The sequence below is a fragment of the Sturnira hondurensis genome, unplaced genomic scaffold, assembly GCF_014824575.4.
Source record: "Sturnira hondurensis isolate 20B ecotype Veracruz unplaced genomic scaffold, ASM1482457v3 Scaffold0009182, whole genome shotgun sequence".
NCBI lineage: Eukaryota > Metazoa > Chordata > Mammalia > Chiroptera > Phyllostomidae > Sturnira > Sturnira hondurensis.
Window position 1 is genome coordinate 114,868 of NW_028081813.1, and position 27,077 is coordinate 141,944.

The 27,077-nt window shown below is 59.2% G+C and overlaps 1 protein-coding gene across 7 annotated transcripts in view; it reads left to right on the forward strand.

Moving 5' to 3' along the window:
* The window catches only part of CACNA1G (calcium voltage-gated channel subunit alpha1 G), a 62,104-nt gene that overhangs the window by 14,903 nt on the left and 20,124 nt on the right, over positions 1–27,077 (forward strand). For 5 of the 7 annotated variants that reach the window (XM_037056848.1, XM_037056849.1, XM_037056850.1 and 2 more), the window contains exons 9-22: positions 1,885–2,261; positions 14,124–14,275; positions 15,066–15,251; positions 15,339–15,453; positions 15,535–15,690; positions 18,479–18,547; positions 20,034–20,118; positions 20,205–20,398; positions 21,206–21,637; positions 22,528–22,628; positions 22,856–22,979; positions 24,734–24,802; positions 24,936–25,120; positions 26,034–26,160. In XM_037056848.1, coding sequence (XP_036912743.1) covers positions 1,885–2,261; positions 14,124–14,275; positions 15,066–15,251; positions 15,339–15,453; positions 15,535–15,690; positions 18,479–18,547; positions 20,034–20,118; positions 20,205–20,398; positions 21,206–21,637; positions 22,528–22,628; positions 22,856–22,979; positions 24,734–24,802; positions 24,936–25,120; positions 26,034–26,160 — 2,372 coding nt within the window. The remainder of the gene's footprint in view (positions 1–1,884; positions 2,262–14,123; positions 14,276–15,065; positions 15,252–15,338; positions 15,454–15,534; positions 15,691–18,478; positions 18,548–20,033; positions 20,119–20,204; positions 20,399–21,205; positions 21,638–22,527; positions 22,629–22,855; positions 22,980–24,733; positions 24,803–24,935; positions 25,121–26,033; positions 26,161–27,077) is intronic. The other 2 variants (XM_037056853.1, XM_037056854.1) reach the window with 1 other exon arrangement.

Here is a 27,077-nt window from a genome sequence, read left to right on the forward strand (position 1 = left end):
TCTGCAGTCAGAGGGACTGGGCTCAGGTCCCCCCTCTGCCACTCACCACCTTGGGACCTTCAGGCAGTCTCGTGGCTTCTTAGAGCCCTAACTTTCTCACCTGTTAAAATGGGAATTAGAATTCCCACATTGTAATAATAATGATAACCATAACGTAATAAGCACCTGCTTCATGCTCTGCTCCGCGCTGTTTGCGATGACACCTGGCGGTTGCTGACCAGTTGCTATGTGTCTGCCATATGCTTTGCAGGCAGAATCCTTTGGGCTCCTCCAAACAGTTGAGGCTGTAGGCCTTCTTACTACTGATCCCATTTTTCTGATGAGAAAACAGAGGCTTAGAGAACTTGTATGACTTGCCCAAGGTCATGCCATGGGCGAGGGGTAGATCCGGGCCCATCAGGCTCTGAGACCCATGCTCTGTGGAGACCCCCTTGCTGCAAGGCTCAGAGGGGAGATGCTGTGTGAGGCCAGCTCTATGCCTCCCACTAAGCAGACTTGTGAGCATGAGTTTCCTTCCCTCCCCACAGGGACGTGGGGCCTGGTGCCACAAGCCCTCAGGGGGCTGGTAGTCAGAGGAGTAGAACACCCACTGTCAGAGGAAGTGAGGTCCTCGCTGCCTGTGGGTGTCCCCAGGCAGGCAGGGGGGGCGGACCTGCTTCTACAGACAGACTCACTGTCGTCACAGCCCAGGGCCTGTGTTTCAGGAAGGATTTGGCACGTGGGGGAAGGTGTATTTGTGGGACGTTACGTGGGAACGTGGGCTGGGACCGGAAGGTGCTATCACGGAACACAGTGCGAATCGTTCCGGTGCCAGCGTTCCCACTACCCTGCCATGTGATGGGGGCTGGCTGCACACACACACGCAGGCTTGTTTCAGCTCCCTCCTGTAGAAAAGGCAGGGCTGGGACTGTCACTGTCCTTGGGTTCCTGTGGACGCCCTCCTGTGTGCAGTTGGAAGGGGGAGCAGAGTTGGATGCCAGTGGCTGGGCCCCTCAGCTTGGTGCGTTTTTGTACCTGACTTTTCCTGGGTGCTTTCTGAGTCTCCTTTCAGCTCTCATATTTGATGACTGAAGCTGGATTTAAATGGACATTGAGCTCTCAGGATGGGTCACTGTGCATGAGCACGCGCAGCCTGGGGTGTGTGCATGCATGCAAGAAGCTGTCCGGTGTGTGTGCGCGCGCTTGCATGTGTGTGGTATTCATGTGTGTGCACACATGTGTGCTTGACATCTGTGGGCCCATGTGTGCACACAGGAGTGAGGCTCTTATCTGGTATATACACATGCCCATGTGTACCCAGGCCTGGTACGTGTGCACTGTGTGATGCCCATGCGTACCTGTGCCTGGTACATGTGGATTGTCTGTGCACATGTGTTTGGTTGTACATAATGTGTGGTATGCAAATAATATGTGTAATACACAGTACATGTGTTCGTTTACATGAAATATCTACCTTGTATACATGTATGTGTGTCTGGGGGTGTATGTGAGCTCATGTGTGTGTGTCTTAAAGGTTCTTTGAAAAGTGCTACTTGAGCAGTGTCCATGCAGGGCTGGCTTCCCGGGGATAGAGAGGTGATCTGGGTTCCTTGCTGAAGGCTCCTGGACATAAAAGCTGCCCAGGACCTCAGAGGATGTCAAGACTGCCCGCCTGGCCCGAGGACAGCAGAGGCTGTCAGTACGGTGCTCTTGGTGTCAGAGGGCAATCTGTCATTTGGAACTGCGCGTTGCAGGGCGTTCAGCGCTCCTGCCCCACTCAGTGCCCCGCACCCCCATCGTTTAGAATCACTCTATGTTCCCGCACTCATTTTACCCAACCTCGGAGGGAAGGGCCGCTCCAACTAAGAAACCCCGGGGCCTCTAACTTCTACCCTCCTGTCCCAGGCGCCTGCCAAAGCTCTTGCAAGATCTCCAGCCCTTGCTTGAAGGCAGACAGTGGAGCCTGTGGCCCGGACAGCTGCCCCTACTGTGCCCGGGCTGGGGCAGGGGAGGTGGAGCTCGCCGGCCACGAGATGCCCGACTCAGACAGCGAGGCGGTTTATGAGTTCACACAGGATGCCCAGCATGGCGACCTCCGGGACCCCCACAGTCAACGGCGACGGAGTCTGGGGCTGGATGTGGAGCCCAACTCTGTGCTGGCCTTCTGGAGGCTGGTCTGTGACACCTTCCGGAAGATTGTGGACAGCAAGTACTTCGGTCGGGGGATCATGATCGCCATCCTGGTCAACACGCTCAGCATGGGCATCGAGTACCACGAGCAGGTAGGGCGAGGGCGCAGTCCCCGGGGCTGGGGCCCTCTGCCTCCTCCCGCCCTACCCCCTGGCTTTGGCTTCCTCTCCACGCGGCTGGCCTGCATGGCAGAGAGGACAGGAGGGAGACGCGACAGCGCGCGTGAGCACTTTCGGAGGGTGCAAACCAGTGAATGTCATGCGTCTCTGAGTGTGGAAGTCGTCCAAGGCAGGGGCAGTGCCTGAGCTGCGCAGGCTCTGCTGGGAAAGGCTCCCCAGAGGAGTCAGGCTTTGAAGGATGTGGATGAGCGACTTGCATCAGACGTGGGCAAGGCCTCTTTGGAGGGACAAGTCCCTGGAAGAGATTTGGGTCTTTGGAGAAGATATGGGGGGAAGGGGAGGTGTTGGGAGATCCTTCAGCATTCACTTGATTCCATAATTAGGGTCATGATGGACTAGAGGCAGAAGGGGCCTGTGCAGGTGGGGGTGAATAGTGGAGGGCTGGCGGCTGTGCCCGGGTGCAGCCGAGGCTCTCTGCTCGTGGCCTGTGTGCTGCCAGCCCTCTGTGAGCAGAGCGCTGGGTGCATGAGAGTGCCTAGCATGGCGAGGGGGCTTGAAACCATTGCATTTGAGGAATTGTTCTAAGAACCAGGATGTTTAGTTGGAAGAAGAGGAAACTCAGCAGGGGCTGGTGCGCTGTCTTCAGATATTTGAAGGGCTCTCTTGTGGAAGAGGGAGCAGGCTTGTTTTGTGGGGTGACAGCGGCCAGCAGTGGGACCTGGGCTCAGGAGGGGAGGCCGCCCTCACCCTCAGAGTTCTGCAAAGACAAAAGGGGTGGCCTGGGGGGCCCACTGACCGGGGGTGGTGGTAGGCACCATGGGACTCCACAACCAAGTTTGACTGCCCCCTCCATTGTGTTCCTTCTGGAGTATAGTCCTTCCCTGCAGGGTGGCCTTCCAGGTCACCCCCTTGGCTGATTGTTGGAAAGGGAAGGGGGCAGCAGGCAAGTGTTCTCACCTTCCTGGGGCTCAGGGAGGGAGCTGGGTCCTGAGAGCCTGACCTTCCCTGGTGTGGCACCAAAGCTGTGCACTTGCCCAGCTCCCCTGACTGTGGGTAGAGGCATGTAAGGGCCAGAGGAGTGGATGGGGCACCCGCACGGTGGGAAGGAGTAGGGTAACTATGAGGCAGCGTCTGGGACTGGCTTGCCAGTACCCGCAGGGAGGGAGGAAGTGGGGGCCTGGGTTGAGGCTTGGTCCTCACCAAGGGTGAGGCTGGGTTGAACGTAGGTCCAAGCTGGGTCTGGGTAGATACGAGATGTTCATTTCTCAGGGGATTGGAAGCCGTCTCCCTCCCCTCACTGACCTCTGCCCACAGTGTTGTGAGCACTCGGCTCTTACCCCAGTTACCCTGTCCAGCCAGGTGCGCCCAACCCCCTGCCCCTCCACATCACCACTACACCATGCTGGCACCCCCTCCTCTTGCCTTAGCGCGCCCGCCCTGCCCGCCAGCCGTCTCTGCCGGATTCCCTCCCTGTGGAGGTGAGAGGCAGGAAGGTGGGCAGGAAGGATGCCAGCTGCAGTGCCAGCAGGTGGGGAGTACAACACTGTGATGGGCGTGTTGCGTCTGGGCGCCTGGGGTGTGGGGGTGCAGACGATCGCCCGCTCAGCCAGCCTCCCTGGGAGAGGTGCTTTGCTATTCCAGGCTGGTGGGGGTAGCGTTTTCTGCTGCCGGGACCCAAAGGGTAGCAACCCCTAATCTCCTTTTACCCTGGCTCCCCGAGCCTGAACCTCAACCTCTTCTTCCTCATACCAGATCTGACTGTTGTCAGGGCCTGCCCCGCCCGGGGTCACCCACTCAGTGTCTTTTAGGGGGAGCCAGTGTCCCCATCAGTTTCTACCCAGACGGATGCTCTTGGTGGAGGCTTTACACTAGAAAGAAGCTGAGTCACAGAAACCGAGGGCAGATGAAGCCACAGCAAGAGGGCTTTCAGTTAGACATCAAGAAGGACATCCTCTAGGTGAGAAAGTAGAAGTGATCAGTCAGGGCTACCTCAGCATCTCCTTGCCTGAGTTTTTGAGGAAAGCAGGGGATGGCCCCCCAGGCCCTCAGTGGCAGGGGGTCCCCACTCAGTGGTGGCACAGCGTCTGCCCCAGGGTGGGATTTGTTCCAATACCTGGTTTCTGAGAGTCCCACAGGGTTGAGTGGGAGTCCCCAGCAGGCCAGGCAGATGACTGACTACTGCCCAGCAGGCCCGGGGACCGTGGGGGTGGTGAGAAGTCCCAGAAGCAGCTATGGTCCTGCACTTGCAGGCGCTGCGGTGTGAGCGTCCCGCCATCTGGGCCCCGGAGCCTGAGCAGGCTGCTGGGAGGGGCAGAGGGGGGCAAGTAGGGGAGTGAGGAGACACGGGGGCTGAGAGACAGACACAGAGGGGGAGATGGAGAGAGACAGAGGTTTAGACAGAAAACACAGCAGAGGAGAGGGTGAAGGGGGGGACAGCCGGGGCCACGGAGGGCAAGCTGGAACCCCGAGGGGGAGGGGCAAATATAACCCCAGGAAGACAGAGACAAAAGGGACAGCGAGATAAGGAGGTGATAGAGATTCAGGGGGAGGAGACAGAAACAGAGGGAAGCACAGAGACTTATGACAGAGACAGAGATGTGGAGAGGGAGCCGAAGACAGAGACCGACCAGGGCCCAGATACGGACGGCACACTAGGGCAGACAGGGCAGGCACGGGGAGGCAAGCTCAGAGGGAGCCCTCAGCTGGAAGGAGGAGGATGGTGGAGCCAGTTGAGGGAGACAGCAGGGAGAGCGCGGCAGATGCTGACAGAGGCTCGTGGCTTCCCTGCAGAGCCTTTAATGAGGCAATTGTGTCCATCGATCCCGGTATTGATCAGGCTGGGAGGCACTGGAGAGGCTGTTACTGGGGCTTCCCTGGGGGAGGAGCCAGCTCTCTTCCCTCCCAGGTGCTGCTGCCCTCCCATGCCTGTCCTCTCCACGGTCACCTACCTTACCCATGGTTCAGTTTTCCTCCTGGGGAGGGTGATGCCCCTCCTGCTCGCCTCTACCAACGTCTCGGCAGAGGAAGCGGCCATGTTGTCATACCCATCCCCCCAAGGGAGGCCCCGTGCGGTCCACACTGTTCTTTTCCATCCACTCAACCCACCAGCTGATTGGAGAACTGGCAGGACTGGTTTGTCAGAGGGGCTGGTGAGGATGATAGGGACATAGGACACTGAGCAGGGCGCAAGAATAGGATCTGATGGAGGGTGAGCATATGTGGGCCCCATCCACTAGGGGGCAGGATGTGGAGCAAGGAACTTCTGTGGATTTCCCATCCATCCATCCATCCATTGCACACACATTTCCTGTGTGCCAGGATTGGGCCCGAGCAGTGGCATACTGATAAATGGTTAACAACCAGCCTTTAAGAAAGAAAAAGAAAAAGAAATCCTAATTTGTGGTGTTCATAGCATTTGCCAATTACCATGGTGTAAATGCTCCCACCTCGGCTAATTTTAAGCTACCACTATGATGTTGCTGAGTGTGGATCTGGGGAGAGATGTGTGTGACTGGTTCCTTCGAGCAGGTGCAAGACAGCTCCAGCATACTGCAGGGCCTGAGGCACTTCCTCCTTCCTCTCAAAGGGTCACCAGCAAGTAAATAGTCACGTTCGCTTGTTGAGTACGAGCTTGGAGAGGGATGCACAGAGGTGCAACCGGTGACTCAGGCTGGGGAAAGGATTCTGGGAGGGCCCCGTGCAGGACATGACCTTGGAGCGGAGTTCGAAGAAGGAGGGTAGGGCACAGTGCTGGGGAGGGCCAGGGGCACCAGGCACCAAAATGGAGAGGTTTATAGGGAGTTCCAGGCACTGGGTAGGGGCTGGCCTGGACAAATGATAAGAGATGAGAAAACTCAGGGCCAGATCCTGAGAGGCATGAATGGAGTTTGGGTTTTATCCTGAAGGTGATGGGTTTCTAGCAGAGGGTTTTAGCAGGTCAGTGTTTTCGGAGGTTTGTGTTTGTGGAAGTCATGCAGGGAACAGAAGGGAGGGGCGGGGGGACAGGAGGGCAGCGAGAGGGCCGATGCGGTGGTCTGGGCTGTTCCTTCATCTCTGATCCTGGGGATGGAGAGTGGAGGGCCGGGAGATCAGCAGGTGGCTGAATTGACAACAGTTCGGTATTTGGGGAGACGAGGCAGTGTGACTGGCACCCAGATTTCTGCTTGGGGTGGGTGCACTGGGGCTGGAGAAGACGGGCTGGAAGACAATGCGTACAAGATGTGCACAGGACATCCTGTACCTATCCAGCAGGTGGGTGGAGCTCAGGAGAGAGGTGTCTCTCAGAACCTGCCTCTGCTTGGGTCTGCACTGGGGCAAGGCCACTCCAGGAGGCTGGAGGTGCCAAGGAGGTCTTGGGGACCCAGGAGCTTCCTAATCGTCCCGTTCCTGGCTCTGGGTTGCTGAGGATGGGGGCTAACCTCGTGTTCTAGAAGACAGATAAGCGCATGCAGAAGAAGGGGAAGGACATGTGTCTCAGTTGTCTCTTGGCTTCTGAGAGAGAGAGAGAGGGTCCAGAGATGGTGGTGGCCTTTTAGGCCAGGAGAGGACGGGGCTGGTGATGACTCTGCTCATTGCTCCAACTCAGGCCTGTCCTGTCACTCTAGATGCGTGTCCAGAGAGGGTTTCTATTTATAATTGAGCGAGGTAGGCTGTTCGAGGCGAAGAAAGCTGGGGGTGGAGGTGGGGGTGAGTCCAGAGGTGGTAGGCCTTAACTTTTGAGAGGGTTTGAAGACTCCTTTTGGGTTCTGCTGAAAGGGGACCCTTTCCCCAGAAAACACATGCATGCTTAGACACCCCAACGGTGGCCTCAGTGAACGAGAGTTTTTATGGACACCTTCCACTCCAAACCTATTCCTTGGACCTCCCAGGAGTCCTTTGCCTCCAGGCAGAGGAGCCCTAGCTGAGGAGCTGGGGCTGGGGTCCAAGTAGGACCTGGGGGGGGCTGATCCTTTTACAGCTGCCCAGGCCCCAGGCTTTCAAAGGATCACCCACCATAGGTGGGAAGGAGAAGGGTGCTGTTTTGGAGATGGCTAACTGGAGGGGTTCTCACTTTCCTTCAGGCATCCTCTGGCTCTGGGCTCCCCCAATTCAGCAAACATGGGAGCACCTCCTGTGCACAGCACCCTAAAGCAGAATAATAGAATGGCAGAGGTGAGGGCAGAGCCAGAAGCACCCAGAAACTTAGGTTCTGGTGGAAGAGTCACTCTGCTTCAGGGAGGCTTCAGGGGACAGAGAGCTGTGCTTACACCCAGGTGAGGGGTTTGGAAGGGCTTCACGGCTATTGAGATGGGCCTGAAAAGATAAGTGGGATTGGCAGCAGCTGGGGCTGGGAGCCTAGAGACCCAGGTGGAAGGGTTAGGGGGGACTCTGGAAGCCTGGCCTGGAAATGCACAGGGTGGCACAGGGTGCTCAGAAAGGACAGTCATGTTGCCTCCCACCCCCCACCCTGAGGTGTCTGAGCAGAGTTGAAGGAAGCCTGAGATTCCATTAGGTGCAGGCTGGATTGGGGGAGGGACCAGAGGCTATTTCTGTCGTTCAGATCAGAGACCGTGAGGGCCCCAAGTCTGGAGGTGGCAGGGAGAGGGGCGGGTGGGGGAACCGCCGTCCCGCTGGCAGGGTCTGCAGCTGGCACCTGCTGCTGGAGGGGTGGCGGGCAGGCCGGAGTCCTAGATAACTCCCAGGTGCCAAGACAGAATCCTGGAGAGTGAGGGAGCCGCAGAGTCAGGGAAGGACAGGTTTGGGAGGGGAGGGGAGATGGTTTATTTTGGACGTGCTGCCTTTGAGCTGGCTGTGGGCCACCCCGGGAAGGCTCTCAGGCAGACTGGCTCTCGGGGTGAGGAGCCAGGCCCTTGGGGGAGATTGGTTAGTGTCCTCTACACCCAGTGACAGCTGGGGGTGTGGGAGAGGGGGAGATGGTGGAGCGGGGAGCCAAGGGGAGGGCGTGGGCTCAGGTTCCACTCGGGAATGTTGGCCTGAGAGAAGGGCAGCCCAGGAGGGCAGCAGGTGGCCACCAGCACAGGGTCAGGGAAGTCAGAGCAGGCTGGCCACGAGGCAGGAGGGTTGGCAGCTGTTCTGATGCTGCCCTGGCGTCCGCTGCGGGGAGGGCTGGGAAGAGGGTCTGTGCAGAGGTAGGGCCCAAGGTCCAGGGCTGAACGGGCCTGGATTTACATGATGGTTACTGCTTTCGGGCAGGGAAAGGAGATCGGAGGAGCGCAGGAACCTGGGATAAATGATGGAACAGAATGGGGCCCGGGGGAGCCTGGGGGATGGGAGTGAGATGGAGGTGCAGGTGGAGGAGTGGCTGGCTCCCTTCCAGGAGGGGGAGAGAGGAGTCGGCTGCAGGACCAGAGCAGGACCAGAGCCGCATGGGGGAGAGAGGGAGGTAGAAGCCTGGCTGGGAGTGGGGACAGGGGCTGAGGAGAGGGAGGGAGGGGCTTGGGGCAGCTCCTGGGGGAGAGAGATGGGCATCCAGCCATAGAGGATGGTCAGTAAAGGTGCACAGCAGCCGTGGAGCCCCCCACAGGGCATCACCCTGTTCAGTCAACACAGGTCTGTGACTCTAGCAATGCTCAGCAGTCCGCCCGCTGCTGCCGCAGAGAGGCAGAGGAGGTGGGGACTTGCCAGGGCTGGGACCGGGCAGGACAGAAGCCCTCCAAGGTTTGCAGCATGAGCACAGCCTTTAAATGGTCCACCGTGGGCTCTGGACCGTGAGGTTGTCCCGGCAGGTGAGGGACATGGGCCATAGCTCCAGAATTTTAAGTCGAAAGGGCTTTGGGTTAGCTGTATGCAAGCTGAGAGAGCACTATAGGTGCTCTGTGCCTGCTTAGCGTGTGTATTTACTTGGGGCAGCTTCGAGGAGCCCATGGGAGATTGTGGGTGAGGGCTAAAGTCCCCCCACCAGCCCCCTTCGTTAGGAGGCGCTGGGGCGTCATGACATTGCAGCAGGCAACGTTCCAAGCTGGTGAGTGTTCAGGGGGATGGCAAACAGCAAGGCCACGATCTATATGATGAAACCTATGGCATTTCCTGGAAACCTCCTGCCACACAAGTGTCCCCTGACTTCCCACCCCTCCTTGGAAGGAGGAGGAAGAAGAGGAAGGAGGCAATCCCAGGGGCCCAGTGACCCTTACCCATTGCTCTGGCCGGCTGTGCGGGAGCAGCAGGTGGGGCTGTCATGAGAAGAGTGAACTGAAGGGTTGGAGTTGGGGAGCAGAGATTTCAGGGTCAGTGGAGCAGGGGGCTGGGAGCTGGGGGTGGGAGCGGCACTTTGGCAGTACTGGGGTGACTCACACGAGCCCCCGCTCAGCTCTCACTAGGCTGGTCCACCCCCTCGAGCCTGCCCTGCAATAGGCACATGACTGTCTGTCGGGCCTGCTCCCGGCCTCCTGCAGAGACCTCTGCAGTATCCCCTAATTGGTCTCTGTCTCTCCATCTCTCCAAGCTGTCCACACGCTGCCACCACTGCAGCCAGATTAATCTCCTTAACACACTGCTTTGCACAACTCCTCTCCACCTCCCACCCCCACCCACAGAAGCCTCAGTGGCAGCATGTGGGCAGAGGCAAGCCCAGCCTGAGTCGTGGAGCGGAGTCTTCCGCCAGGCCCTGCTGACCCTGCAGGCTTCTCCCCCCCCAGCCCCTCCACCCCTGACCCAGGCAGACCACTTGATTCTTGGCCCCCAGTATGCCCTGCCCATTCCCTCCTCTACACCTTGGCTCACACTCCCCCCAGCAAGGGATATTCCCCTTAGGAGCTCTCCCCTCACCTCCTCCTCCCCACGCCCCTGACCTCCACTGGGTGGGAGCTCCTGGGGCACTCCTGGTATTTGCCTCCCTGCATGGTGCCCAGTTACAGCCTTGCAGGCACTCTGTCCTGCCGTGCGGGAGGCCTTCTTCCCCGGTCAGTGCCCACAGCTCCACCTGAGCGTGGCTCTCGGCTGGATGCATTCATAGGCTTGATTTCCTGTGCTTTGCAGAGCAGCCTCAGCACGAGGTGGTGTTGCCCTGTTTAACAGGAGAGGTCAGTGGGGATCAGAGAGGTGAAGGGGCTCGCCCTAGGTCCCACAGGTCGGAATTCTCAGAGCTGGCAGGCCTCCTGTGTTCTGGTTCAGCCCTACTTTTTAGGACCAGTGTTGTGCACACCCTGGGCACTTTAAGAGTTAGTTGACGAAGGTGCTGGAGGTGGTGCGGGTTTCAGGGGCGTCCTGATGTGGGAGCCACAGTTGTGCTAAGGCAACGGGGTGAGGGAGGGGAAGGGTTGGGACCTGGGAGATGGGAAGTTCACAATTAGCATCAGCCCGGAGAAGTGCCTGAGGTATCTGGGTGGGAGATGTTCAGGCTGCCTGGCTTCAACTCACCGAAGTCCCCAATAGGCCTTGACACCTCTGAATAAGAGGGAGAATACAGCCTAGACCGGAGAAAGGACTTCCTGGCAACTGGTGAGGGTCAGTGGGGGGAGGCTGGTACCTGCCTGATGGGTTGCAACTGCACGGGCTCTGTGTGGGGGTGGAGGAGGGGTGACAGCCTGGAAAGATGCAGCGGAAAGCACAGATGCACCTTTCTAAGTGAGCAAAGGGTGTGACCTTCAAATGACCACATCTTTCGGAGCAGGCTGTGCCGTCTAGGAGGCAGGGAGGAAATGACGTTCTGGGAGGAGGGCATTGGCCATGCAGGACCTATGGAGGGTGCTACCTCCCCACCCATTTGCAGCTGCAGTGGCTGGGATCTGGTCCCTGGGGCCCCTGGGTTGCTAAGATTGCGTCTCTGCGCCCTTGTCCTGCATTTGCAGAACATTCTCAGCCTCCAATTTAGTAACTTGTACAGACCTGGATGTCTGGGGGAGGAGAGCTCTTTTCCCACGGATCACAGGGGATCCCAAACCCTGGGAGGGCAGGGCATTGCCCCTACGTGTGCCCAGTGAAGGGGTGGAGATGAGAGAGAGGGCAGGCAGGGGGAGTGTGCCCAGTCCTCCTCCCCACTTGCTTCTCCAGTCTCAGAGCTGCCTGGAGGGGTGAGGCGGAGGCTTCAGGACTCTCTACCACCCCCTTGAGGGGGACCGGTGCTGCAGGGCTTGGGGAGGCCCTGCCCCATCCTTCTGTTGGTGTGTGGGCCCGTCTGTGAGCCCTCGGGTGTCGACTGTGTCTGCCTCAGGGGTAACCTTAGGGAGTGAGGAGGACACCCTCCCTCCACACGCCTGGTAGTGTTTGTGCTTTCCAGGCTCCCCGACTGAGTAAATACAAGACAACAAAAGCTCCTTTAAAAATGTTTGCTTAGTTTGCATTTTGGAGGTGTCACGTGTATGCCATAATATACATAGTGTATCTCCCTGATGCTTTCAGATCATTTGTCCTTTACTCACACATCTATGTTCTTGTGACAAATAATTTTATATACCTTAGAAGAGACAGTAAGTACTCAGTCCCTCCACGTGTCTGGACTCACAGACCCGTCAAGGTTACCACATTTGGGTCCTGCCTGGTATTTATCAGGGTCAGAGTAAAGTGGGATGGGACCCCTCCCAGGCTCTCCCTGCCCCGCGACTTCGAACCAGTCATTCACCGTCCTCCGGACTTCTTTTGTTCATCTGTAAAAGGAGCATTGATGGCTGTTGTGTGGGTGGCATGAGGCGAGACACACCGGGAGCCTGGGAACCCTCAAAATGTCGCATCTGCCTGTGCTCCTTGTCTTTATCCAGTCCCAGGACGGGCGACTGTATAGGTGGCCGAGTGACGGGGATCCTGGTAGACTGCTGGGCTTGGGACCACTGAGTGGGGGACCTGCTCCGTCAGGAGGGGTCTGAGCCCTGGGCTTTATGTATCCTGACAACGGCCCCTGCCCACCACCTGTACCGTGCTCACCAAAGGCCCTGTCTCCCTGTGGCCCCATTCACTGAACAGGTCGTGGTTCCCTCTCCTGCCCCAGCTCACAGTCTGGGGAGCAGACTCGCTCCAGGTCTGCTGGAGCAACCGGCTCCCTGCCGCACCTGCCCCGATGACAGCCGTGCACTCTCTGGGCAGCGGGCTCTGGGCAGCCAGTCTGAGGACCCCCAAACAGCCCTCACCTGATAGTCAGAGGGCCTTTCCTCCCCATCCTTCCCACCTGTCCCCCAGGCTGCCCATACCGATCGGGGCCATTGAGATGCACTTGGTGGTGTCTGGGGCCTCTGGGAGCCTGGCCCCTCGCTTGGGTGACCTACCTGGGCAGCTAGCTAGAGGAGGCAGCCAGGTGAACGGGTGAGTTATCTGATGGACTGACGGCTTCATTTGGTTATTTATTTGTTATTCTTGATTATTTATTTGTTAATTTGTTATTCTAGCTACCATAGACTTTGGGCTTTTGAATGGTCCAACCCCCCACCAGGTGGGCAGTGGGCTTTGCTGAACTGGTCACCCCCATCTTGAATCTCCAGCCTGCCACAGTCTTCCCTCTCTCCCGCAAACGGCTCGTTCCCTGTGCTCCAGCTGTGGTGCCTTCCCTGCCCTCTTTCTGGGGAGACCCTGCTCACCCTTCGGAGTTCATTTCGAGGGCTGCCTGCTGACTAGGCTTTCCCAGTGTGTTCGTCCCTCGCCTTCTGCCCCTGGATTTACTGCCTGGATCATTTGTTTTGTCACTGAAGCATCTAAGGCCTCTTGTGGTTGTTCAGCTGTCTTGTGTGTATGACTTGCTTCCAGCCAGCTGCTGAGCCCCCGGGGGGTGGAGAGCGTGGCTGGGGAGTTTTTGCTGCCCCTTTAATATCTGGTTCGTTTCTAGGCAGGCAGTGAGCATTTCATTTTCAAAAGAAGAGGAAGGGAGGGGGGTGACTAGTGAGCCGGAATAGCAGATGAGATAACGTTTGTCATTAGTTCCAATGACCTCTTTAGGATGTGTCCTTGGTTTCCATTCCAGACTCTGGGTTGGAGCAAAAAGGTAATTTACCTCCAGTGTTTATTTATTTATTTTTAGAGAGAGGGGAAGAGAGGGAGAGAGAGAAACATTAATGTATCTTGATCGGTTGCCTCTCCCGTGTCCTCACCTGGGGACTTGGCTGGCAACCCAGGCATGTGCCCTGACTGGGAATCGAACTGGTGACCTTTCGGTTTGCAGGCCAGCACTCATTGCACTGAGCCACACCAGCCAGGGCTGCCTCCAGTGGTTTATATTTGGCAAGAGAGGTTGAGAATCTTGCTGAAGGCCCCACAGTGCGGTGATAGGATAGGCTGAGGATTAACCCAGGTGTCCTAGTCTCAGGTAGCAGCTCCAAGAGCCTCCTTATCTGTGACAACCCTTCTCGGGGGTTCCCTCCTGTGCATCAGAATGTTCGTGTGTCCATGCACGTGTGGGTACCTGTGTGTTTGTGTGCATGTGTGTATGCATGTTTGTGCATGTGTCTGGAAGAAAGCAGGGTAGCCGACAGTTGTCCAAGAGAAGGTAATTGTAGAGCACGTGTGGCTTTGCATGTGGCTGTGTGACTGGTATGTGTATGAGGCCTTGGTGGCCTTCTGGTGACCTGGGCCCGTTGAGCTGACCTGGCAGCACAGGACCAGCTGGGTCTCAGAGCTCCCAGGAGGAGGTGGGCAGGACCCACAGGGCAGGCCCCAGGATCTGAGATCCAGAGCTGGGAGGGGAGGGTTTCCTGTGACAGCTGCCCCTCAGTGCATTCCTCACGAACCCTTGGGGGGAGGGTCCTCCCCATAAGCCTGAGCACCAAGAACCACCCTGGCCTCCTCCCCCCGCTTGCTGTTCCTGCTCCTTCTCTCCCAGTGGTCCTGTGTTTGGGAGGATGGGGATGAGGGGCTTGAGGACAAGCCATGGCTGCTTCACGCCTGCCCTGCCCTGCCCTGCCCTGCCCTTCCCTCCAGCCCGAGGAGCTGACCAACGCCCTGGAAATCAGCAACATCGTCTTCACCAGCCTCTTTGCCCTGGAGATGCTACTGAAGCTGCTTGTGTACGGTCCCTTTGGCTACATCAAGAACCCCTACAACATCTTCGACGGAGTCATCGTTGTCATCAGGTGCGACTGCCCCTCCACTGCCGCTGGAATAGGGAACGCCCACAGGGTGGCTCGGGGTGAGGAGCCACGCGGCCCGTTCCTCTGGGTGAAGGGGTCTGGAGTCAGGCCCCGCTGACCCAAGGCCCCACCACTCCCTCAGGCGGGAACTCTCTGCCCGCCATGCTCCGTCCACCCTGCCCCTCAGCCCTACCCTGCTCAGGAGGAGCCGGGCCTCACTTCTCCTTTGGCCGAGCCCCTCTGCAGTCTCCTCTCCCCACTTCTACTTCTTGTCCTTGGCCCCACACAGGTTTGGGGTGGGTGAGGACTGGGGAGCTGGCTTTGGAGAGGAGTTGAAGGAGGTGTGAGGCCCAGCCAGTGATCCCTGCTTGCACGGTGCTTGGAAACCATCTCAGAGGCCGGCAGCTTGCTTTTCCAAGACCTTGGGAAAGGGCTCTGTCCCTACAGGCCTAGGGCCAGGAGAACTGCTTTATTGCTTTTTGGAATTGGCTCTAGATTTCATTAGAAGAGAACAAAGCAAATATTCCATAACTTAATGCTGTTGCATTGGCCGATGGCAGGAGAGGGCAGTGCTCTGCCAGGACGTGTGTTCCGTGGCCTGGCCGGGAGGGTGGAGAGGGCTGGAGCTGTCACCCAGCTCTCTGCCATCTCGGAGGCTCGAGGGCCTGGCTGTGCCCCACTCTCGCAGGCTACGCTGACCAGTCCAGGGCCCAGGTGCTGCTGGCCCCTGGTCAAGGGAGGGGCAGGTGGGGGTGGGCGTGCAGCAGGCTCAGGTTTCCTGCCCGCCTTGCAGCGTGTGGGAGATCGTGGGCCAGCAGGGGGGCGGCCTGTCGGTGCTGCGGACCTTCCGCCTGATGCGGGTGCTGAAGCTGGTGCGCTTCCTGCCGGCGCTGCAGCGGCAGCTCGTGGTGCTCATGAAGACCATGGACAACGTGGCCACCTTCTGCATGCTGCTCATGCTCTTCATCTTCATCTTCAGGTGAGGGGGGGGGCACCCACCGGGGGAAGGGCCTGCGGGGCAGGCTTGCTGGGGCTTGAGCCTGGCATGTGACTCCTGTGTCTTCAGCATCCTGGGCATGCATCTCTTCGGCTGCAAGTTTGCATCCGAGCGGGACGGGGACACACTACCGGACCGGAAGAATTTTGACTCCCTGCTCTGGGCCATTGTCACCGTCTTTCAGGTGCGAGGGACCTAGGACAAGATGGGCAGGGGTGGTGAGGTGAGCCTGGAAAAGGCCCTGACATACACCCTCTGCCGGCAGATCCTGACCCAGGAGGACTGGAACAAGGTGCTCTACAACGGCATGGCCTCCACGTCGTCCTGGGCCGCCCTGTACTTCATCGCCCTCATGACCTTTGGCAACTACGTGCTCTTCAACCTGCTTGTCGCCATCTTGGTGGAGGGCTTTCAGGCGGAGGTAATTCCCTGCCCGAAACCGTTCGCTTCCAGGAGGAGTTGACTGCCCAGCTTCAGCTGGGGTGGCCTGGCAGGTCCTGCCTCAGGTGCCCTTCAGATTAGGTGACTAAGGGTGGGACACTCTGGGTCCCAGGAAGCCCCTTGGCACTAGGGGAGACAGGGTGATTGTGGGGATCCTTGGGTCCCCAGGTCAGCTGCTGAGTGGGCTTCCCCTTCAAAGTCAGCTAGACCTTTCCGCAGAAAGCTGGACAAGGGTTGGCACACAGTGCAGATGGATGCCTGAGTACAGGCGCTCTCGGGGACGTCTTGGGGGACCCATCGGAGCTAAAGGGTGGGTGGGGTTGTGTGCAAGTCATCTGAGCTCTGGTCTGGATGATGAAGATGCCGGCAGGGCCCGGGCAGGGCTGAGCTGCCCAGGGTGAGAAATGAGCCCAATTAGCTGCAGGCATGACAGAGATGAGCGTCCTATTTCCAGCCCAGGCTCCATCACCTTCGTCACAGGCAGCATCATCAATTAATATTGATTTACATTGATCCTGCCCTTGCCACGCTAGGGCACAGCCTCTGCCGGAAAGGCTGCGCCTTCCTCCTCTCCCTCAGCTCTGTCCCTCTTCCCACCCAGGCCCAGCCCAGTGCCTTGCACAGGGTAGGTTGACCCAACCTAGAAACGCTCCAGGTTGGACGTGGAGAAGCTCTTGGTCCAGTTCTCTCCGGGTGACCCGGATGGAAACTCCCGCTGCGGCCTGGTCTATAAATACTCGGCACACGGTGGAAAAACAAAATTCTATTTTCCGCCTCTTTCCCAGCCTTGGGAGGGAGGGCTGTTCCCGGAGGGCCAGGCTGGTGGGGTGTGGGGACATCTGTCCGGCACTGGCCTTCTCCAGCTTCCATCGTAATTCCATAGTTACCCATTATTGCCTTTCCTCCTGCTGGGTGACAGGGAGGGCAGCTGGTGGAGCCCTGCCTGGGTGACAGCTGGGCCTCTCGCAGTAAGGAGGGACCCTGGTGTCTCCCTGCAACAGGACACTGATTTGGTGGTTCCCTGGGGCCTGAAGGGCTAAGGGGTACCACCGTGCTCCCACAAAAGCCAGGGTCTCTCCCCGACTCTCAGCCACTGCTCCTGGCCTGTGGGAGGAGGAGCAGGGTGGGGACGTGGTCCTTCAGTCCCTCGCAAACCACAGCTCCTGACAGCCTAGATTCCCTCAGAACAATTTCTGCGGAACCCTGTGGAGGAAAGGGAAAAGCACCCTGGGCCTATCCCCTTCCCCTCAACTGGCTTGATGGCCACGGCGGTGGTTCCGGGGGTGTCCAGCACAGCAGCCCCCTCCCCACTACTGCCTTTCTCAGTGAGCACCTTGTTGAGTGCCACTGAGCCGGCCTGGTTGCTAGGCAGCAGCAAAGTCTGTGTGGGAAGAGAACAACTGGCCCCAGGGCCTGGCCTGGTCACTTGGGCCCTGCTGAGGGCCTGTGGCTGCCTCAGCCTAAGGGGTCAGCCAGGACCTGGGGCTACACCCTCCTCAGCCTTCAGAGTATGAGTGCCTGCTGGGAGGGTCTCACTCCGGGTGCGGTACCTCACGTCCGGGGAGGGATGGAGGGAGGATTTCGGGATCCACATCCCCTCTGCGGGGGTGGCTATGGCAGCGCCCTGGAGTGCCTGTGGAGGGACCGGACCAGCTGCTCACTGTTCTGCATGGGGTGAGCCAACACCTGGGTTGGGTGTGTTCACTCAGTGTCAGAGACCTGGGTACCTCCAGAGGCACCTGCCCTCTCCTGTGCTGAGTTTCAGGGGGCCCCTCGAACTGGTGGGGGAGGCTGGTCCCTGCCATTGTAATGGCATGAAGCCACCCAACTCAGTGGAGGAAGTGGCCACCTCCATTTTGTGAGATGTCATCAGCTGCAGGTCCCCAGGGTGGCCCCTTGCCACCCTGCCGAGAGGTAGGAAGAGGCCCAGAGGACGGAACCGGCTGGCTGTTGATTTCCTGACTTGTAGGGGGCAGCGCCCTGAATCCCTGTATATTTATCATCCACACGCTTAATTAAATGAACAGGCAGCAGGCCCTGTGTGAGGCCATTAATTGATATTAAACAACATCAAGGCTGTCTGTCATCCCGGTGTTACCTGTCACTCCCATCCCAGTGGGGGGGACCCGTTCCAACTGGGGGCAATGCAGGCAGAGTGGATGGGAGTTAGGAGGCCTGTTCTCCGTCCTGACCTGGTCCCCTCCCCAGGCTCTGATTTCCATCCACTCCTCCTCCCCCCACTCCCTGCCTGTTCCGCAAGCCTGCCTGCCCCCCTCCCCCCCACAGCCCGGAAGGGGGAGCTGGAGTCTTAGGTCGGAGGCCCCAGTGCACCTCTTACTCTCCCTGTGACGTGCACAGTGTTCTCAACTTCTCCAAACCTCAGGTGCCTCCTCTAAGATCGTGCTGGCAGTACCTGCTTCCCACTTTGCAGGGAAGCAAGCTAGTGTTAATGAAGCGATTCTGCAGTGCCTCGCACACCCTGGGGAATGGCGGCTGTCCTCAGGGTTTTGCCGGTGCTTGATCTCCTTTTCCTGCCCTTGTCCCCATCCCCATGGCCTCCTTCCTCACCCTTCAGATTCATTCTGGCGCCAGAGCCTGTGGTTGAATCCTGGAAGGCCGTTCTCTCCCTTCCCCCGCCCGCCCCGCGCCTTGTTTCCCTGCTGTCGGGTTTGCATCTCTCCCCTTCATCCTCTTTGGATACTGCTGCTCTTTGAAAGCCTGGGCGCCTGTGACCAGCGCCCGTCCCCTGCCTCCCCCTCTCCCTGTAGGAAATCAGCAAACGGGAAGATGCGAGTGGACAGTTAAGCTGTATTCAGCTGCCTGTCGACTCCCAGGGGGTAGGTACGCTATCCTGAGTCGGCATGTCCCCGCCCCGTGCCCCGTGCCCCCTCCACTCTACCTCCGTGTCTCTGTGCTCGTGTTCACGCTCGGCTCCTGTGCAACCTGTGGTCGCCGTGGTGGTCATTGGTGTCGTGAGACTGGCTTCGATTTTAAGTCCCTTCCCCCTTGAGGACATCGAGGAGAAGAGCCTCCTTGCCTCTGCCCCCATCAACCCGCCAAGGGCATGTGGCGTCCCCGACAGCCCGGTGGATGGAGGGAGAAGGAAGGGACTTAGAATCCTCTGTGTGCACGTGTGGGGCACGCCGCGCGCATGCGCGCACCTGTGCAGAGGGCCGCCGGGGAGTCCCAGCTGCCAGGCCTCACCGGAGTCCGATCTGTGTCCCAGACCGAGCTCCCCATCTCTCTCCCTTTCCCCTTGCCCTGAGCCCCTGTTGGAGACGCCACGAGCTGCCTCAGCTCAGGACAAGTCTTGGGGAGGATGTGAGGGTAGGGATGGCTCTTGCCGGAATGTGCCAGAATTTTCAACCCCCTTCCCAGCGTCTGGCCCCTTGGCCAGGAGTATGGGGGCACACTCCTCCTCTGGCCAGCCCCCCACCAAGCCCGGGCCCTGCTGTTTCCTGCACTGGCACCGGATTCAGGGCGAAGTCGAAGTTCCCGCAGGACCCCACGGTGCTGCACATCCCGAGCAGCCCCCTGGAGATCCCACTTGATAATTAAAGGCCTCGTTAGGGACGTAAACTAAGTTAATGAAAATGATCCCCTGAGATGCCAATTACGCAATATTTATGTCCTGATCGAAAGTAGCAATCAAGTATTTTTTAATAACTTCTTAAGGAGAAGTGTGTAATTACTGGGGAACCTACTGACCTGCTAAGAAGGAAGAAAAAACTGTCCCAGAGACAGGGAAAGGGGTAAAAATGGGGCCAGGGGCGGGGCGGGAGCTTGGGCAGGATGGAGGGAGGAGCAAAGGGACCGAAGTGGCCTCCTGGGGCCCAGCTGCTCTGTCTGGGGTCTTTCCATTTCCTTTTGGGGTCTTCAGGTCTGAGGCTCGGGGAGGGCAGCCGTGGAGGAAAAGCAAAGGGCACAAGTGGCCTTTGGAACTGAGATGCTAGTGAAAATGGTCCACTTCACTCGGGTCCCCGGCTCCCTCTGGCCCATGCCACCCACCCACCCAGCTATCCTCTCTCCCCTCGCTGATTCCTGGAGCCAGGCCAGCCAGGCTGGTTGTGCTGTGGGCTCTGGGGTTAACCGTGGTCTTCTCTGATGTGTGGTGGGTGGGAGGCAGGGGTGTTGGGGACCCTGGGGAGCCCTGGGCCCCAAGCCTGGGTGGTCTGGTTTACGCCGGTGCATGTCTCGTGCCGTGGTTGCTGGTTCCTGTGGCCTCTGTGTAGTGTGTGTGTGTGAAGACCGGGAGACTTCTGTCCATCCTGCCCGACCCCTGCCCGACCAGGCCCCTAACGGCCCTCTGCTCCCCTACCCTAGGGAGATGCTACCAAGTCCGAGTCGGAGCCTGATTTCTTCTCACCCAGCCTGGATGGCGATGAGGACCGGAAGAAGCGCTTGGCCTGTGAGTATCTCTCTTGGGAGTGCAGCCCCTGGCCCTGGGGGTGCAGCCTTGAGTGGGCTCAGGGTCTCCCTACCTCTCCCCTGCAGTGGTGTCCCTGGGAGAGCACCCAGAGCTTCGGAGGAGCCTGTTGCCGCCTCTCATCATCCACACGGCCGCCACGCCCATGTCGCTGCCCAAGAGCTCCAGCACTGGCCTGGCTGAGGCGCTGGGCCCTGCCTCCCGACGCACCAGCAGCAGCGGGTCGGCGGAGCCCGGGGCAGCTCACGAGATGAAGTCACCGGTAGGGGTGCCCAGTGGCGGGAGATGTGAGGACGTCGTGAGGGAGGAGAGGATGGAAGTGGGCAGGCAGAGTTGTGGGCTGTACAAGCCCTGGGAGATCATTCAGGCCTGATGATGCAGGCGTGTGGAGGAGCCATGGCCTGGGTCCTAATCCTGCAGCCTCTGTTCCCTAACCGAGGGAGACTCAACCTCTGAGCCTCTTTATAAAGTGTTGGGGGAGGGGGTTATCCCTACCTCCTTAATACCTGATTATAATAATAGCAAACCCCACCCAGTCACTGATTCTGGGCCAGACGCCATCCAGACACTGCTTGTGAGTGTTCTAGACACATTTAATCCTCACGGCAACCCTAGGAGGTAGGTACTGTTACTATCCCCATTTCGAGACCTGCCTCTCAGGTTGCCCTAATGACTTGCGGGAAGCTCCAAAGCAAGTAGGTGACAAAGCCAGCATCTTAATTCAAGAGGCTGGCGTCAGGGCCCCTGCTCTGGCCATTATTTTATACTGCCACCAGCTGGTGGTAAGACCTGTCTTCTCACCAAGTAAAATGAGGAATCCGTGCTAGTGCCATATCTATTTTATAGACAAGGAACTGAGGTACAGAGCGGTTCAGTAACTTGGCCAAGGTCACACAGCAGGTCAGAGTAAGCTGGGACCTGAATCTAGGCACCTGGTACCAGGCTCCTGCTTATCATGCCTCTACCCTTGGCATGATGCTGGGGAGGCTCCAGGACATGGGGTGGCTGTGGGGGAGGCAGGGCCATGTGGTTCTGGCTGAGGGCACGCTCTCCTCTGTTCATCCCCCAGCCGAGTGCCCGTAGCTCTCCGCACAGCCCCTGGAGTGCAGCAAGCAGCTGGACCAGCAGGCGCTCCAGCCGAAACAGTCTGGGCCGCGCCCCGAGCCTGAAGCGAAGGAGCCTGAGTGGGGAGCGGAGGTCCTTGCTGTCCGGCGAGGGCCGGGAGAGCCAGGATGAGGAGGAGAGCTCTGAGGAGGAGGGGGCCAGCCCAGCCAGCAGCGGCCGTTGCCACAGGGGCTCCCTGGAGCGGGAAGCTAAGAGCTCCTTCGACCTGCCAGACACGCTGCAAGTGCCCGGGCTGCACCGCACAGCCAGCGGCCGCAGCTCAGCCTCTGAGCACCAGGGCTGCAATGGCAAATCAGCCTCGGGGCGCCTGGCTGGGGCCCCACTGCCTGACGACCCCCCGCTGGATGGGGACGATGGCGATGACGAGGGCAACCTGGTGAGGCCCCTGTGGACACAGTGACCCCCTCACCCCCAGCCTTGAGTGAGGGGAGCTCTGCGTGGCCTGGTGCAGGGGTAGGCACCCCCTCTGAGCTCGATGGCATTCAGGAAGTCACCATCACACCCAAAGGGTATCAGGGGTGCCGACCCTGGAGGCTGAGCTTCGATTACCCACTTTCTTCCCTTTACTGGCCCTGCTGAGTCCCAGATCCTCATCACGCCTGGGGCTGTGGCTCTGAGGCCCTTGGTGGATATGAATGGTTTTGGGCAGATGTGTATGAATCTTTCATGGCCCTCCCCCTGTGACTCAGAAAGACCCATCACTCATCTCTCCAAACTGATGCCCTTTCCTGTCCCCCTCTCTCATCTGGACCTCTTCACAGCCTCCACTGCACACCCATCTTTCCCATTCCCCCAGCCCCAACCACCAGCCGCCACCTTTAACCCTGGGGTGGGTCACAGGGATCCAGGACCTCCCAGTTAATGGTTAGCACATGAGGAGGAGGGGCCTGTGTCTCCTCATCCCAGGTGTGCCTTTCAACAGACAGCTGTGCTGGCTGCCACGTTGGATTATTGATGTAGCTTCTAGCCCAGCAGGGAGGGCAGGTGGGGGCTGGGCTGGAGATGGAAATGGGAAGAGTGGAGAGCTTGGGTGAGGGAGGGGGAAGGGAGTGCAAGGGAGGAGGGGGGAGATGAAGAATGAGAGGGATGCTCAGGGGACAAGAGGGGGCTTTGAGGGAGATGGGGAGGTGGCTTTAGGGACACAGGAAGAGGCAGAGGGATGGGAGAAGGTAGACGGGAGTGGGACCCCTGGTGTTGCTGTGAAAGAGTGAGGGGCTGGGGATTGGGGGCCTGGCCCAGCTTACACTCCCCGTGATCTGTCTGCAGAGCAAAGGGGAACGGCTGAGGGCTTGGATCCGAGCCCAGCTGCCTGCCTGCTGCCGGGAGCGAGACTCTTGGTCCGCCTACATCTTCCCTCCTCAGTCACGGTAAGCAGGGAGCCTCTGACCTGTCCCCCGACCTCTCTTCTTCGTGGGAAATTATCCCGCAACATCATCCCAGCAATGCTAGAAGTGTCCCCAGACATGGGAGTGTGTGAGAGAGCGGCCTTGGGCTGGTGGGGGGGGAGGGTAGGAGGGGCAGGGACCTCGGGAGATGCCCCTCACCGCTACCCTGCCTGGCCTCCCACTCAGCCTTGGCCTCTGTCCTGGAGCAGGTTCCGCCTCCTATGTCACCGGATCATTACGCACAAGATGTTCGACCACGTGGTCCTTGTCATCATCTTCCTCAACTGCATCACCATCGCCATGGAGCGCCCCAAGATTGACCCGCACAGCGCTGTGAGTCCCTGGGACAGCCCACGGTGGCTGTCCAGTGCCTGTTTGGAGCCAGGCCCCTCCGGGGTTAGCGAGCAGGGTGGACAAGGAGGCCCAGAAGACACAGCAGGAGGGAGCCAGGGCTCTGCCGCAGGTCCCCCTGATTCCCACCCTTGGAACTGGCACCCCGAGACACCTCTTGTGTCCCTCTCCTGGCTCAGTCTCCTTTCTATGATACACCAGTCTAGCCAGGGGAGTGGCCTCTGCTCCTTACCTGGGTGAAAGTGAGCTCCGTCACACCCAGCTGTATGCAGATGGCGTGTTCTCAGGAGCCATTGCCGTGTGATTGTGAGCTTCTTATGTGAGTCGGCGAGTGTTGGATGGTGTGAACAGCAAGACTGGCCCTGGCTGGGTGCAGCCATCTTGCTTTCCCTGCTCCTGGCAAAGGGTCGCAGGTTCACTCATGACCCCACCCATGATGGGGGCAGAGGGCTGGGAGAGAGAGGGCAGCAGAACGGGAGAGAGAAGTTGCCCCGGCCCCTCTGGTCCTGCCAGGTCCCCAAACAGTAGGTTTTCAGTGACTTTAGGGGAGACATCGGTCGCTTCTGCTTGGCTGTGAACCTGTCAGTTCTTCTCAGAACCAGAGGCCAGAGGCCCAAGTGTCTGGACACCATCCTGGGGACTAGCCTCTTTGGGACGAGCCCAGCTGCTCTGGGAGCTATCTCCCCCAGCCTGGCATCACAGCTCCTCCCCCTGGCGATGATTCTGGTCCAAGAAGGTGGGGGTGGGGGGGCTTTGTTGCCTCTTATGGCATCTTGCGCCGCTTGTTTGGAGGTGGCCCCTCGTGCCCCCCACCTCACTGCCTCCACATCATTGTTCAGATTTCAATGCTGCTAGGGCTTCTGGTTTCCATCAGGGTGAGTTCTAGCCCGGCCAGGGTGGGGATGGAGGGAGCCCTGAGGGGTGTAGGGGCCAGCCCAGGAAGAGGTGGATGAGGGAGCACAGCACTGGGGACCCCCCCCTGGGCCCGTGAGAGGCAGAACAAGGGCAGCTGGTCCAAAGGGCCCCGTGTGCCTCCCGCCCCAGGCCTTGCTGCAGAGCTCTCTGCCGCTGTGACCAGGTCTCCCCGCTCAGCTGCTCCATCTCTAGCTGTCATGTGCCTGCTTCTCTCTCCCTGCTCTCCGTGGCTCACTCTCCGACACTCTGTTCTCACTGTACCTCTCCAGCTCTCCGCACCCCTCTCTGGGCCACCCAGCAATGGGATCAGCCCACAGACGTCAGCGGGGGGCTGGCCCCAGCCTATGCCCAGCATAAGTGCTGCCCCTGCGGGTACACAGCCTGTCCTCAGGCCCCCAGATTTCTCTGTGGCTCCATTTCTGGGGCACACAGCAGGAGACCAAGTCCGTGGAGCAGGGAGGAGAGTAGAACGCGGGGGGCATAAGAGATCAAGTTAAATCGTGCCCCAGTTTTAAGAAAGACAAAATCAGGATAGGGCTGGGGATAAGGGGCAGGGTTGAAGCACTGTGGTGGGATCACATCCCCTCCAGGCCGCTCTGGGGAAGCCAGCAGCTCTATTCAGGGCCAGGAGCCAGTGAGTTGGGGGCCTGGAGTGTGCGTGTGTGTGTGGTTGGGGGAGGGCACTGTCTGCCTTGTTGGGGAGGGGAGGGGTTGCTGTTCTGAGTCAAACGTTGAAAGCAGCCCCTGGCTTCTGTATGCAGAGCAGACCTGGCCCAAGGAGGGGGTGCTGATGGGCAACACCTGCCTGCTCTCTCTTGCAGGAACGCATCTTCCTGACCCTCTCCAATTACGTCTTCACCGCAGTCTTCCTGGCAGAGATGACTGTGAAGGTGATGGGGGGCAGTCGTGTTGGTTTGTGGCGAACTGGTTTCTGGTGGGGGTGGAGAGGATGGGCCGAGAGTGGAGCACAGGGCTGCATTCTGCGGGGAGGCAGCAGTGACAGTGACTGGCAGGTGTCCCCAGGTGGTGGCGCTGGGCTGGTGCTTCGGGGAGCAGGCATACCTGCGCAGCAGCTGGAATGTGCTGGACGGACTGCTGGTGCTCATCTCCATCATCGATATCCTGGTGTCCATGGTCTCTGACAGCGGCACCAAGATCCTCGGCATGCTGAGGGTGCTGCGGCTGCTGCGGACCCTGCGCCCACTCAGGTGAGCCCCTGCCAGGTGTCCTCCTCAAGGACGTCCTCCACAACCAGCTCCCCAACAGCGGAGCAAGAGCCCCACCTGCCCCTGCTTCCTGCTTGTGACCCCCACAGGGAACTCTGTTGTCGTTTGGCTGCAGCTGGGGGCTGAGGAGTTTCTGTCCTGGGGCACCCTCCCTCCAAGACACTCGCCATGTGATGTTCTGCTCAGGGCTGCTGTGGCCCTGGGCTTGGGCTGGGCACAAGACGAGGGGCCCCAGGCAGGGCCTCGCTGCCTTGGGTGGCACCCTCAGGGGTGACTCTCTGCCCTCCCTGGTGAAGTGACAGACTCCTAGACTCCTTTCTCTACTCTCCCCACCTTTATGCCCCTCCCAGGGGCCACCCACCAGATCTAGCAGGGGACCCACCCTCTCAGGAAACATTCCCCTGTGAGGCAATCACCTCCCATCCCCTTCCCAGAGTCAGAACTGCCAGAGGGTGGGGACAGATGAAGACACTAGTGATTCGTCCCTTGCTGTGACAATCCACGCCCCTTTCCCCGCCCTGCCTGCCCCCTACATGCTCCCTGCAAGTGTATGTCCCTGTCCTCACACCACACGGTGTCCCTGGGGAACCCCTTTCTGGAGCTGAGCCCCTTCCTAGCTCCGCCAGGTAATCCTTTGACATCCTGAGGATGGGGGTGGGGGTAGGGGGAGTGTGCTTCTTATTTGGAGAGATGGGGGAGGGGAACCCTGACAGCAGGGGTCCCAGAAAAAAGAGGACTGCTCTGCACAGTCCTCCCTGCTCAGCCCAGAACTCCAGCCTCTTCCCTCAATCGGAGCCCAGGGGACCACTGAGCCAAGACTGGGAAGCAGAGCAGCAGGGCATGGGACAGAGGGTATGGAGTGGTGGGAACCCCTCTTTCTCCTTTCCCTGCCTAGGGTAATCAGTCGGGCACAGGGCCTGAAGCTGGTGGTAGAAACGCTGATGTCTTCACTAAAGCCCATCGGCAACATCGTGGTCATCTGTTGTGCCTTCTTCATCATTTTTGGCATCCTGGGGGTGCAGGTTTGTATGAGTCTGGGGGCTAGCTGTCAGCGAAAGCCCGAGGAGTTGCTTTCCTTTTTGTCTTCAGACAGTGACGCCTGATCTGCTGCCACCTTTATTCCAGAAAGGGATAAACAGGGACACTTCCCTCGAGGCCTAGGGCCTTGGCCTCTTTGCTTCCTGGGTACTTTTCAGAAAACTGGAAGCCTGGAAGAGGGCCCCTAAGGAGACAAGGGCCTCAGAGAGGCTTCTGACCTGTGACAGCTGCAGGCTGCTGTTCCAACCCCTCGATGCACCGCACTCTGGAGCACAGACGCTGGCACCGGCCCACAGTCTGCTCCGGGATCCCCTCCCAGCCTCCCCTGCTTGAGTGGGGCGGGCTGCAGGCCAGGCCCGGGGATCCAGGGCCCAGACAGCTGGGCCAGGTTAGCGGCGTGCTGGCAGGCCGGGGGTGCAGACCCCAGACGAGGCAGGAAGTGGGGGCTGCAGGGGAAACTTGGCCTCTGGCCCAGGGAGGGAACTTGGCTTTGGAGGAAAAAGAGCGGGAGCTATTGCCTGCAGGATTCGGCAGGCGCCTCTGAGAGCCCCTCCACCCGTCTTCCCGAGCCCCTGGCTCCAGCTGCTGCAGCTGCAGGGTAGACAGCTGGCTATTGGGGCAGCAGGGGAGCTCCTGGGTGGCTACCCCTGTCCCCCTCCTTTCCTTTGACTTCCTGGGATGTCCACTCTGCTCTGGGGAGCGGATGGGGGCCATCCCTGCTTTCCTGGAATTCTCTAGCCCCAGGGACCCAGCTGGGGTGCCGTTGCCAAGGCTGTGTGGTGTTTCCCTACACGCCCAGTGCCCCTTCCCTTCCCTCTCTTCCCAGCCTGCTTGGATGAGGAGAGGAAACCATTGTGGAGCCCAGGCCAGGGCTCTTGCAGTGGCTTCAGGTCTGTCCAGA